This window comes from Ciconia boyciana, chromosome 28, assembly GCF_034638445.1.
Source record: "Ciconia boyciana chromosome 28, ASM3463844v1, whole genome shotgun sequence".
Classification (NCBI taxonomy): domain Eukaryota; kingdom Metazoa; phylum Chordata; class Aves; order Ciconiiformes; family Ciconiidae; genus Ciconia; species Ciconia boyciana.
The window spans coordinates 779813-793351 of NC_132961.1; the positions used below are offsets into that span (position 1 = coordinate 779813).

Below are 13539 nucleotides of genomic sequence, written 5' to 3' on the forward strand. Positions count from 1 at the left end.
GAGAAACCCCACAGCTCAGTCAAATTTGGATAAAATTGATCAAATTAGCCTCAACAATTAGAAGTATGGAAGAGATGAGTACAGTTTGCCTTTGTAGTCTTTGTTTCCACAGTCATGCCTTTGTTTCAAGAAATAAAAAAAATCTGGCAAAACATCTAATCAGTAGGTTTTGAATTTCCATGACAAAAAGAAAGAAAAAGAGGACAAAAGACCACCCCCTCCAAAAAAAAAACCCAACCTCAAACCCCCAAAACCGAAAGAAACCCCAAACCAAAGCATACTATTATACTGCCACACATAAAAGCTCTGGGACATCCCTTTTTCAAGACTCTTCAGTACAATCTGGATATAGAAAGAGAGAGAGCAGTCTCCTGAGAGCACTAAATGCTTTTTCACAGGATGGCCAGGAGTCAGAAAAACTGAAGGATAAAAATGAGAGGAAAGTTGACTGAAATTGTTTTCTGACCATCAACAGGACATAAAAAGAACAATATGGAAAAAAATTGCAACACTACCAAGATCCAGATATATTTCCAAACAGGGGGAAACACTTGAGCATGTGATAGAAATACTCTACTGTGTTCATGATGTACTTGTAAGTCTTACTGCAGTGCTGTCTGGCTAAATGCTGGTTGAACAGAGAACGATTTTGCACAGGAGGATGAGGAGGAACATCCCTACTTTGTTCCAGCTAGGCGTATAGAGTGATGAATTGGAAAACAAGAAGCTATTTTGATCTTGCAATATGAATCCTGACAGCTACCTTTTCCCCAGTCCTACTGCCCAATCCCCTCTAGCCCTATTGGATGTGGAAAATGCAATCACAAGCTTCAGTGGTAATAAAGATATGAGGACAAAGGTTCACCACAACCATATCCCATAGAGAAGTCTTAAGGTTCTTACTATTCAGGTAAGAAATTATACTTTTGCTAAATCCATGAAGAAAACCCATTGCATTTACTATGATACTTGAATTAACTGGTGTGGATTTAATTGGTTGCACTGACAGGAATGAACCGGCCTGCTTTAGATGCATGATTGCCATTTTCAGATGGGAATACCTCTCTCTGACAGCACTTGATTTTATCAGTGATTGGAGATGTGAGAAAAAACACAGAAAAGGAGAGGAAATCAGGAGCTGTTATATATATAATTAAGTTGTGTTGTGCCCTTTCAGCTCACTAGTCAGTTTGAGTTATGTATTTTTACTGTGAGTATGCTGTGAGTATGGATTAGTTCAGCAGTGAGTTGAAAACAAAGATCTTGGGAGGAAGTTGGAGAGAGTCACATTTGTTAAATCACAAGTTTCTCTTTAAAATGCTGATGTAAGACAACATTGCTCCTGCTTACCCATGAGGTTGTTTGGGGTTTTTTTACTATAAGAAAGGAAAAGAAAAAAAAAGAGTAGTCTGCTAACATCAAAAGACAAGATGAAATGCTTTAAACTCCTCACTGAAAGGAAAAAATTGCCAATGAATGTAATAAAGGGTTTCTGGAAGACAAAGGTAAATATGGACAGCTGAATAAAGGAGGCAAAGAGTATATTTCTTTTGCATCATTTATGTAGTTAAATTTGTTAAAATGAGGAAAGGTGTCCTGCAATACTCTCTGTCTTTGACAGCATCAAACCCACTATCTGTAAGTTCATTCATATTTTTCCCTATTATTTTATCTCCACAATTACGCTTGTTATTTTGCATTGAACATGTGAAGAGACCGAAGGAGTCACACAGGAATTTCATCTGGAAGCTTTGCTTTTGGTCCTGTGGATGATTAGGAAGCCTGGATATTGATGGGTTCTCCCTTTTGGTGGCTGACAGCTATTCACATACTGACTTTTCAATGCAGATCATGCCTGATTACAGGTAAAGATAGTTCCATTTTGAATATATTTTAATGAAACAGCTTATTTCTGCCTAGGTTCACAGAAATGTAAAAGTCAAAAGTAATGAGTACACATCTTTCTTCTTTTTAACTGAGATGACATAAACCATCAAATTAAAACACCAAATAAGACCCTCGTGCAGTCTGATATGTGTTAAGGTACCTGAGACATCTGTGTGGGCTGGAAGATATGATAGGGCTGCAGGAGACTTATAACCCTCTAGACTGGTGAATGGAGGCCAGCTGGGAAGCTCTAGGGTAAGATCAGCACTAGACAGCTAGGTGTAGCCAGCTGAATTGTGCCCAAGATTTTGGATTTGGCTCGCAGATTTAGCTGCCTACATTTAGCTTCTGAGAAGCAGGTGTATTCATGCAAGCTCAGCATCTAGGATAAGATTCAGTTGCTCATGCATTGGCATCTACTGGTCTTTTAGATACTGTAGGGTCGTCTTCTTGCTTCTTGATGTTCCAAAATAGAACAGACCTATCATGTAGCCTGTGTCACATTTGCCAGTCCTGTGTCTAGAGTACCTCAGGGCATCAAAGATGGATGTTCAAGGAACTGTATCCTACCCAATGAACAGACTCAGCTGCCTACTGTAGAATGAACTGAACCGACTATTGGCTAGATCTCCATTGACTATAGTAGGAATGTAGTCAAGGCAATGATTGAACTGGAAGTGCCAGGTCAGTGGCAAGTGTGTCTCTCAGTTTATTCGAAGATGGAAGTTTTGCTTTTAGTGCTCTTGATGATTAGGAAGCCTGGACATCTGTTTTTAGGTTCCCAGTTCTGGACCTTAATCCCACTCCCTGTGAGTTATTCAGGTGCCGAACCACAGACACCTAGTGCCATTGTAAATGCTTTAGTGTATCTGAGATTTCCTGTTAAATGGAGCTGGCAGATGTGATAGAAGATCAGCATAGACTGGGGCCCTTTGGGCTTGATCAGATGCAATCCCATACAGCATATGAAGTGACATTATATTTAATATTAAATATTTCCTTGATTTTTCATGGTAGATTTTTAACTTGCCATAGAATAAAGTCAAGTTGCTGTGATATGAATTCTTTGCAAATCCATGTTGGTTGCTATTTATTTTGTTACTTCCAAGAGCCTTTCTTCCATTCTGCTATCTTCCTTAGAACCAAAATGAGAATGACTACTATAAAATGTCCTGGTTTTCCCTTTTTCTCCCTTCCAAAGATGTATGTTGTGGGTGGGATTCATCTCACGTACCTTTAGAAATATGAAAGCTGCACATCTAACTTCAGTATAGCAACCCTAGAGTTCACCATTCAAAGAAAAGATCTGGAAGAGAGCGCTATTGGCCCTTTAACAAAAGCTGATCTCTGAAGCTGCCTGTTTCTCCTCATTCTGAACTGAGGACATCTAGCTCAGATGTAGATGACCAAATCATTGTATATGCAATTCAGGTGCCAATACGTAAATGCCTAGTGTCCTTCTAGGCACTGCTGTATTCTGTTCTGTTCTCCAGCTGCTCCTTCACGTGAGTGCAGATCTGCTGCAGGTCGTATGCTACATCTGCCAGCACCATAGGGACGTCTTGCATACCTTACGACATTTCAAATCATACTAGGTACCAGTATTTGGGCAATTGAATCCCACCTTTACATTTTTGTTAGATAGATCCTACATCCTGTATTTGACCTTTTGCAGACTTCTCAGTGCTCACCCATTTTCCACAATTTCTCAATAACCCTTACTTAATGACCACAAACTTGCTTAAGTTAGTTTTCAAAATGCTGAAGGATAAACTCCATGAACCTCACATAATGTGAACATTACTCATCTAAGTAATCTGCCATGTCATTTTTCAGTGTTCTTCTGAATTCCTCCCCTATTGACAGCGATATTGGTTCTCTTGGTTGCCTGATGTAATGTCACAAAAAATGTGATATGGACAAACAGAAACAACTGCCATTTTATCTTTACATAGGTCAATTTATTAGCTCTTCTCCTAATAGTTCCATCATTGGAGTCATTGGAGAAGGGGTCGTTCTGCCCTGCCACGTGGTAGCAGATAACATTCCTGAGGTATTCTCTGTCCAGTGGATATTTCATGAACAGTCTCAAAAAATAACGGTGAGCAGATATGATGGAAAGAATAAAAAGGAGAAACAAGATGAGAGATATCAAGGCAGAACAGAATTCTTCCACAGTGAATTTAGAGCTGGCAACATGTCTCTGCGCTTGAAGAATGTCAGGAGCTCTGACAAAGGATCATACACTTGTGCGGTCTCTTTCAATGACACATACCATGATGTGTTGATTGAACTGCAAGTGGCAGGTCAGTGGCAATTCTCTCTCTTTTTATTCAAAGATGGAACGGAACAGAAACATGTATATCCATCACTGACTGAGGGAATTATAATATAAATTTAATATAATTTGACACATAAAATGTCCGGGGGGGGGGTGGGGGGTGTGTTTAGTTTGAGTTAGTTTTCTTTAAATAAATGGCTATAACTGATATTTGAGGTAAGTTTTAGTTCTGATTTGAGATACCTTTATTTAGGTACCCAAACACATGCAGCTGTATGTGACTTGAGAGTACAATCTCCCTTCATACTCGATGAAAGCCCAGTCAGAAAGTTCAGGGAACCCTGCAATTATTCAGCTGATCAACATAAAGTTAAATTTAGATTTCTGCTGTGCAATCAACCATTACTGAGCTGATTGTCCAGTTTCTCTATGGTCAGCATAATTAATTGGTTCCATCCCAATACATCACTGCTTACCTTGCTGCTTACCCACAGCAGGAGCACAAAGCAGTAGGTAGGCCTTCATTGCTCCTATATCTATTTTAGTACATTAATAGATACCAACTTCATGGGTAGCTTCTGTTAATGTGGTTGGCTTAGAAGTGGACATGTGTTCCTCCATGCTTTCCCTGCTACACAGGAACCAATTTCCACTATGTAGGTATTGTGGCATCTCATATTGCAGCCAGATCCTTCTGAATATGTTTTCTTAGCTTTAGAACTCCAGATGGAACAACGGTTTAACATCTAAGTAACACTGCAAGTTAGTCTTCTGAGATCCTGGGTATAAACAATACATTTTTTTGAACTGTAGACCATGTCAGTAACAGTTTTACTTGAAATGATTAGCCTGAGACGCTCATTCTGTTTTCATGTACAGATTGCACTAATTGTTCATAGGCTTCCTGTAATCCATTAACCATCATAAGTATATAGAATTTTTTTCTTTTTTTACAAAGTTCTGGGAAATTCCACTGGCAACTTCATTCCAGAATAGCCATCCCCACCTAGCTCTGTTTGCTGTAATGTCCATTAAATTGTTCCTTATTCTCAATCTTATAGACTCTGAATTGATGACCATTAAGAAACTTCAGGGCCCCAGTCTCTGTCACAGTTTAAATTCAGAAAAATCTTTCTATATACTTCCATACAAATATAAATATTAAAAAAAAAGTGTTGAATTCAAGATAAACCAGACAATTTCCTGTTCTCAGTACTGGTTGAAATGGAGAATACATATGTTTTTTCTTAGCTAAAGGTGGTGTGCCTTCCATTTTCCTGAGGAGTCACATGAAGCAGGGCATTGGCCTCACCTGCCATGCAACTGGATGGTTTCCTAAACCTGAAGTGATCTGGCTGGATGGCCAAGGACAGGTCCGGAAGGAACTATCGACCACAAAGATGACAATGATGCCTGCAGGCCTATACAGTGTCGTAACTTCCATGAACCTAAAACCGGGCTCTGACATGGAAGTCTCCTGCAGGATAGTCAACAATCTGCTAAATACAACGAGCGGGTCTCGAGTCCTCATCTCAGGTGGGTGAGCTCTGTAGTCACCTGCTTGTAAAATTAAAAAGAGAGACTGTCTAAATGGCATGGGTCCCATTTTTATGTCATGAGCTGGCCTGAAGATGTATTCCCAGAATCAGTGTTGGAAAAAGTTCATGAGAGCTGCAGTCTTTCTCCATCTTTATTTCTAGTTGACTGCACAGCCTTGAACAGTACCTAGTGAATCAGTTTCTCCTTTTAAAGGGACCAGGTAGTATCAAGATTTTCTGTGTTCCCTTCTTCAAATTTAAGGCAGTCAACTTGTTGGAGCTGAATTAAAATGCATTAAAAATACAACTGCATACACATATAAAAATGACATATTTCCTTAGCGATGGTCAAACACTCTAAAGGCTTTCATTATCCAGAAACAGATTATCAGTCCATTTAATAAGATGTGCACTGGTGGGTTTCACAGAGCATAGCTGAAAACAGTACTTACAGTCACAAGAGTTAAAGTGATAATTTCAACATCTCACAAATGTTTTTAGTCTATGTTTTTATCTTCCCTCTTTTTAATATGTGCATTACTGTGTAATCGTTGCGTGGATAATGTCATGCCTCCCCATACTCTGTAGAACTTTACACATTTCTGTTTGCTGGGTATATAGATGAACATCAGGTAGTCTGAAGCAAGCCTCATAGGGCTGGACCCCAAAAAGAACTTCAGCACCACAAAGCCAATGTCTCGGTCTGGAATGGGAACTAGAGTGCAGTGTAAACCTCTTGAAGAAGTGTGTGAGGGAAGTCCCTTTTGGGATGGCATCAAGAAGTCCCAGAACATTAAGTGTACAGGTACCTGGAAAACCTGTTACTCAAATAGGAAACGGCCAACGTGGGGAATGTCTTAAATCTTATTCTCCTTCTTGGCTTATGTTGTACTATACTTGGCAGGATGAAGCAGATATTCATTGAATCAAATTAAACAAGAGTGAAAGTGTCTCTCTTGTCCAGTGGTGATGGTGTCTTCCTTCATTCCATCACCTGCTCAGTTTAGCATGAAACACAACGCATCCATGAAAAAAAAACTGAGAGCCGGTATTGCTGCCTTTCCCATGACTCATGAACTGTGGAAACCTGTCTACCTGTTTCAGACATCTCTTTCATAATTCTGAATCTGATACCCAGAGAAAGAGTCTCCCTGGATTAGTCCTGTGCCAGAGGGCTAGATCTCTTCTTCAGCAACATCACTAGCAAAATTCAAGTAAAATACAAATTCACCACCTCCTCAGATGTATTGTCTGCATCCTAAGTTATAATTGTCTTTATGTTTAAACATTAATAGAATAACTCCTTTTGGTCATTTTTACAGATATTTTCTTTCCCTCCATTTCCAAATGGCTGATTATCTTCTTGGTAATTTTATGTCTTAGCATGGTCCTAATTTCCACTGTATTTTCTAAGCTGAGAAGTAAGTATTTCTTTATATCTTATCTCAGTCAACATATAGAAATATCACAACAGTTCATATTGAAATCCATGACTGTAACAAAAGCTCACAAGCAAAATCACCAGTGATTGTTTAATGATCAAATTCAGGAAATTGAACAAAAAAGGTGTGGGAAAGTATACGGTCTGAATAAGAAGGAATGCAAATTGCATGTCCTTACCTCAGACAGCTTTACATCTGACAAGAGGAGCTCTGTGAGCTAAACTACATATGTAGTTTCCTCTCTGTAATTATTAGGGAGATAACTCCAGAGTGTTGCTAATGACAGTAGAGTTTAAAGGACAAATCAAAGAACTGATTTCTGTCAGTATTACTCTACAAAAACCTGCAATAAAGGGGTTTTTGCTCTTTTTTTACCAGGTAATCACAAGAAAACAGTTAGCTCGGGTAAGTAATGAGGAAGATTAATATGAAGATTATGACCATTTGTAAGTTGGAAGGTTTGTTTATATTAAATTACAGAACTAATTAGAAGTTCTAGTTGCCTCCAGATGTTTTGCTGTTTTTAATTTTATTTTTGCACTGCACAATGTAATAAGTTCCTATATGAGGTTTTTTCATTTGTGCTTTATAAACAGTCTGTTTCCTTCTTTCCTTAAGCTCTAGTCATTATTGTATGCTGACTGACATACTCTACCATGTCATACATATTCAAGCTTTGTTTGCAATTGTTCAAGAGTTAATTAATTGATCAGAAGCATTCCTCAGATTCTTTAGAAGAGGAAGAACTAAATGAATTAACCAAACAGTCAAGAGCAATTCAAGGATCCAACTCAAGGCCATCTCAAGACTCTGAAACCAACTTACTCTTTGAATACATTTGTTTGGTACTCACCACCTATGTCTGTACTTGAAAATAAAATGGACCAGTTGGCATAGAATCATAGAATGGTTTGGGTTGGAAGGGACCTTTAAAGATCATCTAGGCCAACCCCACTGCCATGGGGTGGGGGGGCATGGGATTGTGCTGAATGTGGATCAGCTCATGTGGATTGTGCTGAACATTCCTGTTCACCAGGACAGAGTAACCACAGTCAAACCATCTATTGGCAATGGCCCTCACCTCATGTTGTCGCCTAGATGATACCTGCTTATTCTCACGGAGAGTACTAATTGACCCATGCTATAACCATAGCAGGGATTATTCTCACAAATGAATTGCATGAATAATTTTATTCCCTGAGGCACATCTGGTTCTGTTCCCTGACCAGATTTGGCAGTTGAGGATACACATGTCCATGGGGCCAGAAGGGATTTATTCCTGGTCTCTGAAGCTCAGTTAGGCTATGTCTGGGACAAGACTTGCCTAGGAAGGACTGGGTGTCTCAGAATGCTACCTCATTTTTGTAAACTCCATTAGAAATGAGACATGTCTTGGTATAAAAAATAAGAATTCTTTGGACTAACAGGAAGCCTTGGGAAATTTATTAGGTTAAATTAGATTGAAGTTTTAACCCCACTTATTTCTGTTTGTATATAAAGTACACTGTTGTATGACAAGGCAAGTTTACAAGAATAATTAACATTATGATTAATTTTCTTTATTTTTCAGTAAAAGCGAAGATGGAAATGGAAGAAGGTAAAAGTGCTTTGTATTTGAAATGATGCTAAGATGTTCAGAGATCTCAAAGACATAAATTCAGGGAAACAATATTCAAATGTTGATTATCAATATAGCAATTGCAGGAGTGGCAGCCCTTTTCAATATGTGACAGTGTTTCAATATATGAAACAGTGACAACCACACATCATATCCCACATGAGGTCTATTCTCTAGTGAAGACTGCAAATGTTTACAAGGAAGTAACATGGGCCAGCAGTGACCTTTTTGAAAACTTAACCAAAATCTCTGCTGTTGGATGGAAAGCTCTTAGCAAGCTTCTAGCACTCCTTCTCCTCCTGATGACCACTCTTCTGCCTTTTTCAAGATTATTCAGAACTACCTTTAGTCAGCTGAGTAGCCCTGTAAACCCTGTGAATTTTATTTATGGATCTCCACTGGGAGCTTGAATGCCTATGGCTCAATTCTCTTGTGTACAAACAGGTGCCTTGGATGATTAGTGATGTCCTTGGTCATCCCACTCATCTCCTAGCTGCCATCCTGGAAGGAAGCAGATACCTCATTGATCTTTGATCATATCTGACAGATACAATGTGAACTAACAGAGCTTCTATAGGAGACCAGAGATCCTTTAGAGAGACACATACATGCCACTTTGGGAACCCCAGGGCATCTCAAATGCACTAGGTGCCTATGCATCTGAATATCCCTCTTAAATGTGGTCAGTTAAGGCATGATCTAAATAGGCTTTGAAAGAAGACCTCTACCAGCAATACAAATAAGTCTTGTTCCCACCCTGCTTAATGAGTTATCTAATAATAATAAAGTTGAAATAATAATAAAAATTAATAACTTGAGTTATCTAAATAAAATAAAGTTGAAATAATGTGATACATTCATGGATTAAATTGTTGAATTGGATTTACATGTACTTAACTCAGAGCTGTTGACCGTATAATCCAAAGATGCACTTGCTATATGGTTACGTGGTTCATATATTGGTATTGTTGAGTGCATTAAGCTGATCTATCAAAGAGCTTACATTTCTTATCTGTGTACTGTCTTTTCTAGAAAAAAAACAACTGAAGTCCATGTTAGGTAAGATGCTTTTGTTGTTCATTGTGTTTAATTGTCTTTGTGCTAAAGTTATGTCCACTTTGGGTTTTTTTCTGAGTTGGTTGGTTTGTTTGTTTATTCTGCTCTGATTACTGGGTTTGATGGCACTGTTTAATGTTGTTAAGCATTTAAAAGGAAATGCAAGGCTCAGCTGAATCGAATAATTTTCACATGAAAAACTCCAGGCACATTCTGAGATATTTACTTTTCTGGTTTTTGTTTTTTTTCATAAAAGAAAGTCTTTAAGTATTGTAGAATTTGTGTGTGTGTGCTTAGCTGTAAAACAATCTAGTAGAAAGTGTGTTGGAAGGATGTGTTTCCCACAGAAATGACACAAGTTTAAGGCTTTATGAAATGCAGTACGAAAGTCCACTAAGTAAATTTTAACTTCCAATTTATACCCAATAAGTACTCTGTTAATATTATTTCTCTTATTCTATGTGCTGAACTTTTCAGAAGGAGAGAAAACCAAAAATCGAGCAGGTAAATCTCATTTTCCTAAAATATTTATTGAGAATGGATGCTGTCCAGCCTCAGTGAAAATAAGCTACTCTGTTTAATTAGCTTACTTTTATTTTAAGTGACTTATCAGAAATGTTATTAGAGGTGATTACAGGGCAGAGGCCAATGGTAATTACTTCTCTACCTACACGTGCAGGATGCATTGTACCTTAGACCCTGATGCCGGTCCACTTACATCTCTCAGGGCTCTGCATTAGGTTTTTTCTCTCCCTTGTGGTTTCATAGAATCATTTAGATTGGAAAAGACCCTTAAGATCATCGAGTCCAACCGTTAACCTAACACTACCAAACCCACCACTAAACCATGTCCCTAAGCACCACGTTTCACCTGGACACAACTGCAAATTTCACAGAACCCAAACTCTCAGCTTAGCTTTCTCATTCTCTCCTTCCCCTCTTCTCATGTTACTAAGAAAAAACTATAACTGCTTTTATCCTGCAAGTTTAATGACAGAAATCTCCCACATAAGTGAACACACTGTTCCCAAAAGGAACAAATGGGGATGTAATTCTAATGTCTTTCTCACAAATGTTTTTTCATTTTTGCCTTGAGTTTTTACATCACTCATTTATGCTATTCCTTTTCAGTGAAGTCCAAACTCAAAAAACACTTTGGTAAGAAAACATATTTTATGCAAATCTGACATTCTTGTCAATTTAAGAAACAATAACACAAGTCTTCAGGTTAGTACGTCTATGTTGTCCCTGGATTTGAAGCCAAGTAATATAGTGAAATATCAACCCATGGAGAGGAATAGTCTCCTATTCACGCGTGGGGGTTGGCCTATTTTGACAAACTGGAACAAAAAAGAAAAAGCAAACAAATGTTAGTGACTGGAATATCTTTCCCTTTCAGGTCGACTAAAAGCTGAGCTGGGTAAGTGGTTTAAAAATGCTAGTAATTAGAAGTATTGGTGCGTTAAGAGGAGGAAGGTCATCACTGATGCAGAATCACAGTGATGCCAGGAATTGCACACTAGTAGACTTCTCAGTATTTCAGTCTGAGAAGTATCTAACTGCCCTATAAAAACATAATACAATAATGTCAATTTTCTTTCTGTAGATTTCTGGGAAGCCAGAAGCCATGCAGGTAAGCTGACAGGAGGAAGGGTGTGAAAATACAACGGCCATCTGTCCAAGCTACCCTGAAATGACAATGCCATGATGTTAGAGATATACCAGCTGAGCTGGAGTCACAGGAATATGCCTGGCTTGGTTAACAGGAAATGAGGCTGGGATGTGGCAGTCGGGAAGACTGAGAAAAGGAGTTGCTGAAAGATGTCAAAGTCTGGGGTGGGGTGTGGACACAATTCTGGAGAGGACAGATGGCCGTATGGAAAAGAGAAAGAGAGATTTATTGTAAAGCGTGTGGACTTGTGCCCCGAGAAAGGACATGGCTGTGACAGCTCCAAGGTACCTCTCGGTTCATCAGTGATTGCGTGCCCTGTTCTGGGGAATGTTTAAGTTCTTTGTTGAATCATGCCAGGACCACTCAGACCCTCAAACGCTTCAACCCATTGCCCCATGCGGAGAGAGGTCCCTGAGCCGCTCTGCTCATCAAATGATTCTCGTTTTCCCCTCCAGTTCCCATTACTGTGAATCCTGACTGCCGAGTCCTGGAGCTGCAGGTGCCAGGGGCTCCAGGTGTGGAGAGCCACGCGTCTGAACCTGCTGGCCCAAACACTCCCTCCACAGTCCCTATCCTGGTGGCAAAGGAAGGGTTTGCAGCTGGGAAGCACTACTGGGAGGTGGAGGTGGGCCAGCAGCAGGACTGGGTGCTGGGGGTGGTGAGGGAGAAAGGGAGACAGGAGGAGGAAGGGGAGGACTCCTGGGGAGGACTTCCTGGGGAGGACTACTGGGCTCTGCACAGGTCCCAGGGAGAGATTTTCTCTAGCGAAGGAGACTGCAGGATTGAGAAGCAGCAGATGCGTAATTCCGTGGTTGGTGTGCTTCTGGACTTGGAGGAAGGGCAAGTGAACTTTTATGAAGCAGAGCAGATGGCTCTCATGGTGAGAATGCCTCTAAGGCTTGGAAAGGAACCTGCAGAAATGTTTTGCCCATTTCTATCCAAAAGGGAAGGGACACGCACACCTCTTATCCACCCGGTCTTAATCCCTGTCCCTTTGGAGGCACTGTAAAAGGAAATTTTGAAGCAAATGGGTTGTAGAATCAAAGTTCTCTGCCAAGAGGTCAGGGCTGAGAGAGGGAGAGACTAGAACGGCTTAGGACATCGGTAATTATCAAATAAAGAGAGTAGGACTGGGGAACAAAACAGGAAAACCTGAAAAAAGGGGAGAAAAAAATGAGAGAAAATTACAGTGTCTCAAAATAGGAAAAAAATGCCCTTTGAAGCAAAACAACTTTTCAATATTATTTGTTCTCAACTAAGGGAACAGAGAAAGCCTCTAATGATTGCTTTCTGGTGCAGAATATTATCAAGGCTGTGTGTGAATTCCAAGATGTGTATAAACCATCAGCAAAAAAAATGCACTATTATAAGTAGGCCCAGGACAAAGAGAAAACTTCACACCTCTTATCTGCCCAGTCTTAATCCCTGTCCCATTAAAGCTTCTTTAAGTAGAACTGTGAGATCTAACGGATGAGGGAAAGACAGTTCAGTGGAAAGAAGAAGGGAAAAGTTAAATGTCAGACAACAGTAATGCAAAATTAAAGAAGAAGAAACCTGAGGCTGAAACGGGGGAAAAAAAATTGAGAAAGGAAAAAAGAATCAGCTAGTTGAAAGAAGCTTGGGATCAGATTCAGAAAACCCTAGGCAGGAGTCTGAGTTCCCATTACAGGTCATGAAAGTCTTATCAGTACAGCGGTGGTTTCAGTTGCTTGAAGATAGAATTGTCATTATACGATGCTATATAGCCTGTCTTTCCTCCTTCTCTAGGAACATGACTTGTACTCCATGTTCTGTATTTATGTTAGGTTGAATGCCATCCTTAAAGTTAGACAAGCCAAATTCTACCATTCTTGTATCAAGAAATGAAATAAATGTATTTTGAAGAGTGTCGTTTTGAAAAGTTTTCTTTTAAACTTTAAGCTTGTTGGAAAATTTATGGTAGGAAAGAGTTAAAAGAGGGGCTGTGTTTTCCAAGAATGTGCTAAAATTTGGCAGGATACTGAGCATACCTCATTTCTCTGCATCACTGTGGTGGGTTGACCCCA

General features: G+C 39.5%; 1 protein-coding gene across 1 annotated transcript; it reads left to right on the forward strand.

Annotated features, from left to right (window-relative positions):
• Nucleotides 1-1792: 1792 nt before the first annotated feature.
• LOC140644635 (butyrophilin subfamily 2 member A1-like) lies at nt 1793-12503 on the forward strand. Its single transcript, XM_072847656.1, has 10 exons — nt 1793-1865; nt 3843-4193; nt 5420-5704; nt 7029-7127; nt 7527-7553; nt 8719-8745; nt 9799-9825; nt 11222-11242; nt 11429-11455; nt 11950-12503. The coding sequence occupies exons 1-10, from the start codon at nt 1793-1795 to the stop codon at nt 12501-12503; spliced, it is 1491 nt and encodes a 496-aa protein (XP_072703757.1).
• The last annotated feature ends 1036 nt before the right edge of the window (nt 12504-13539 follow it).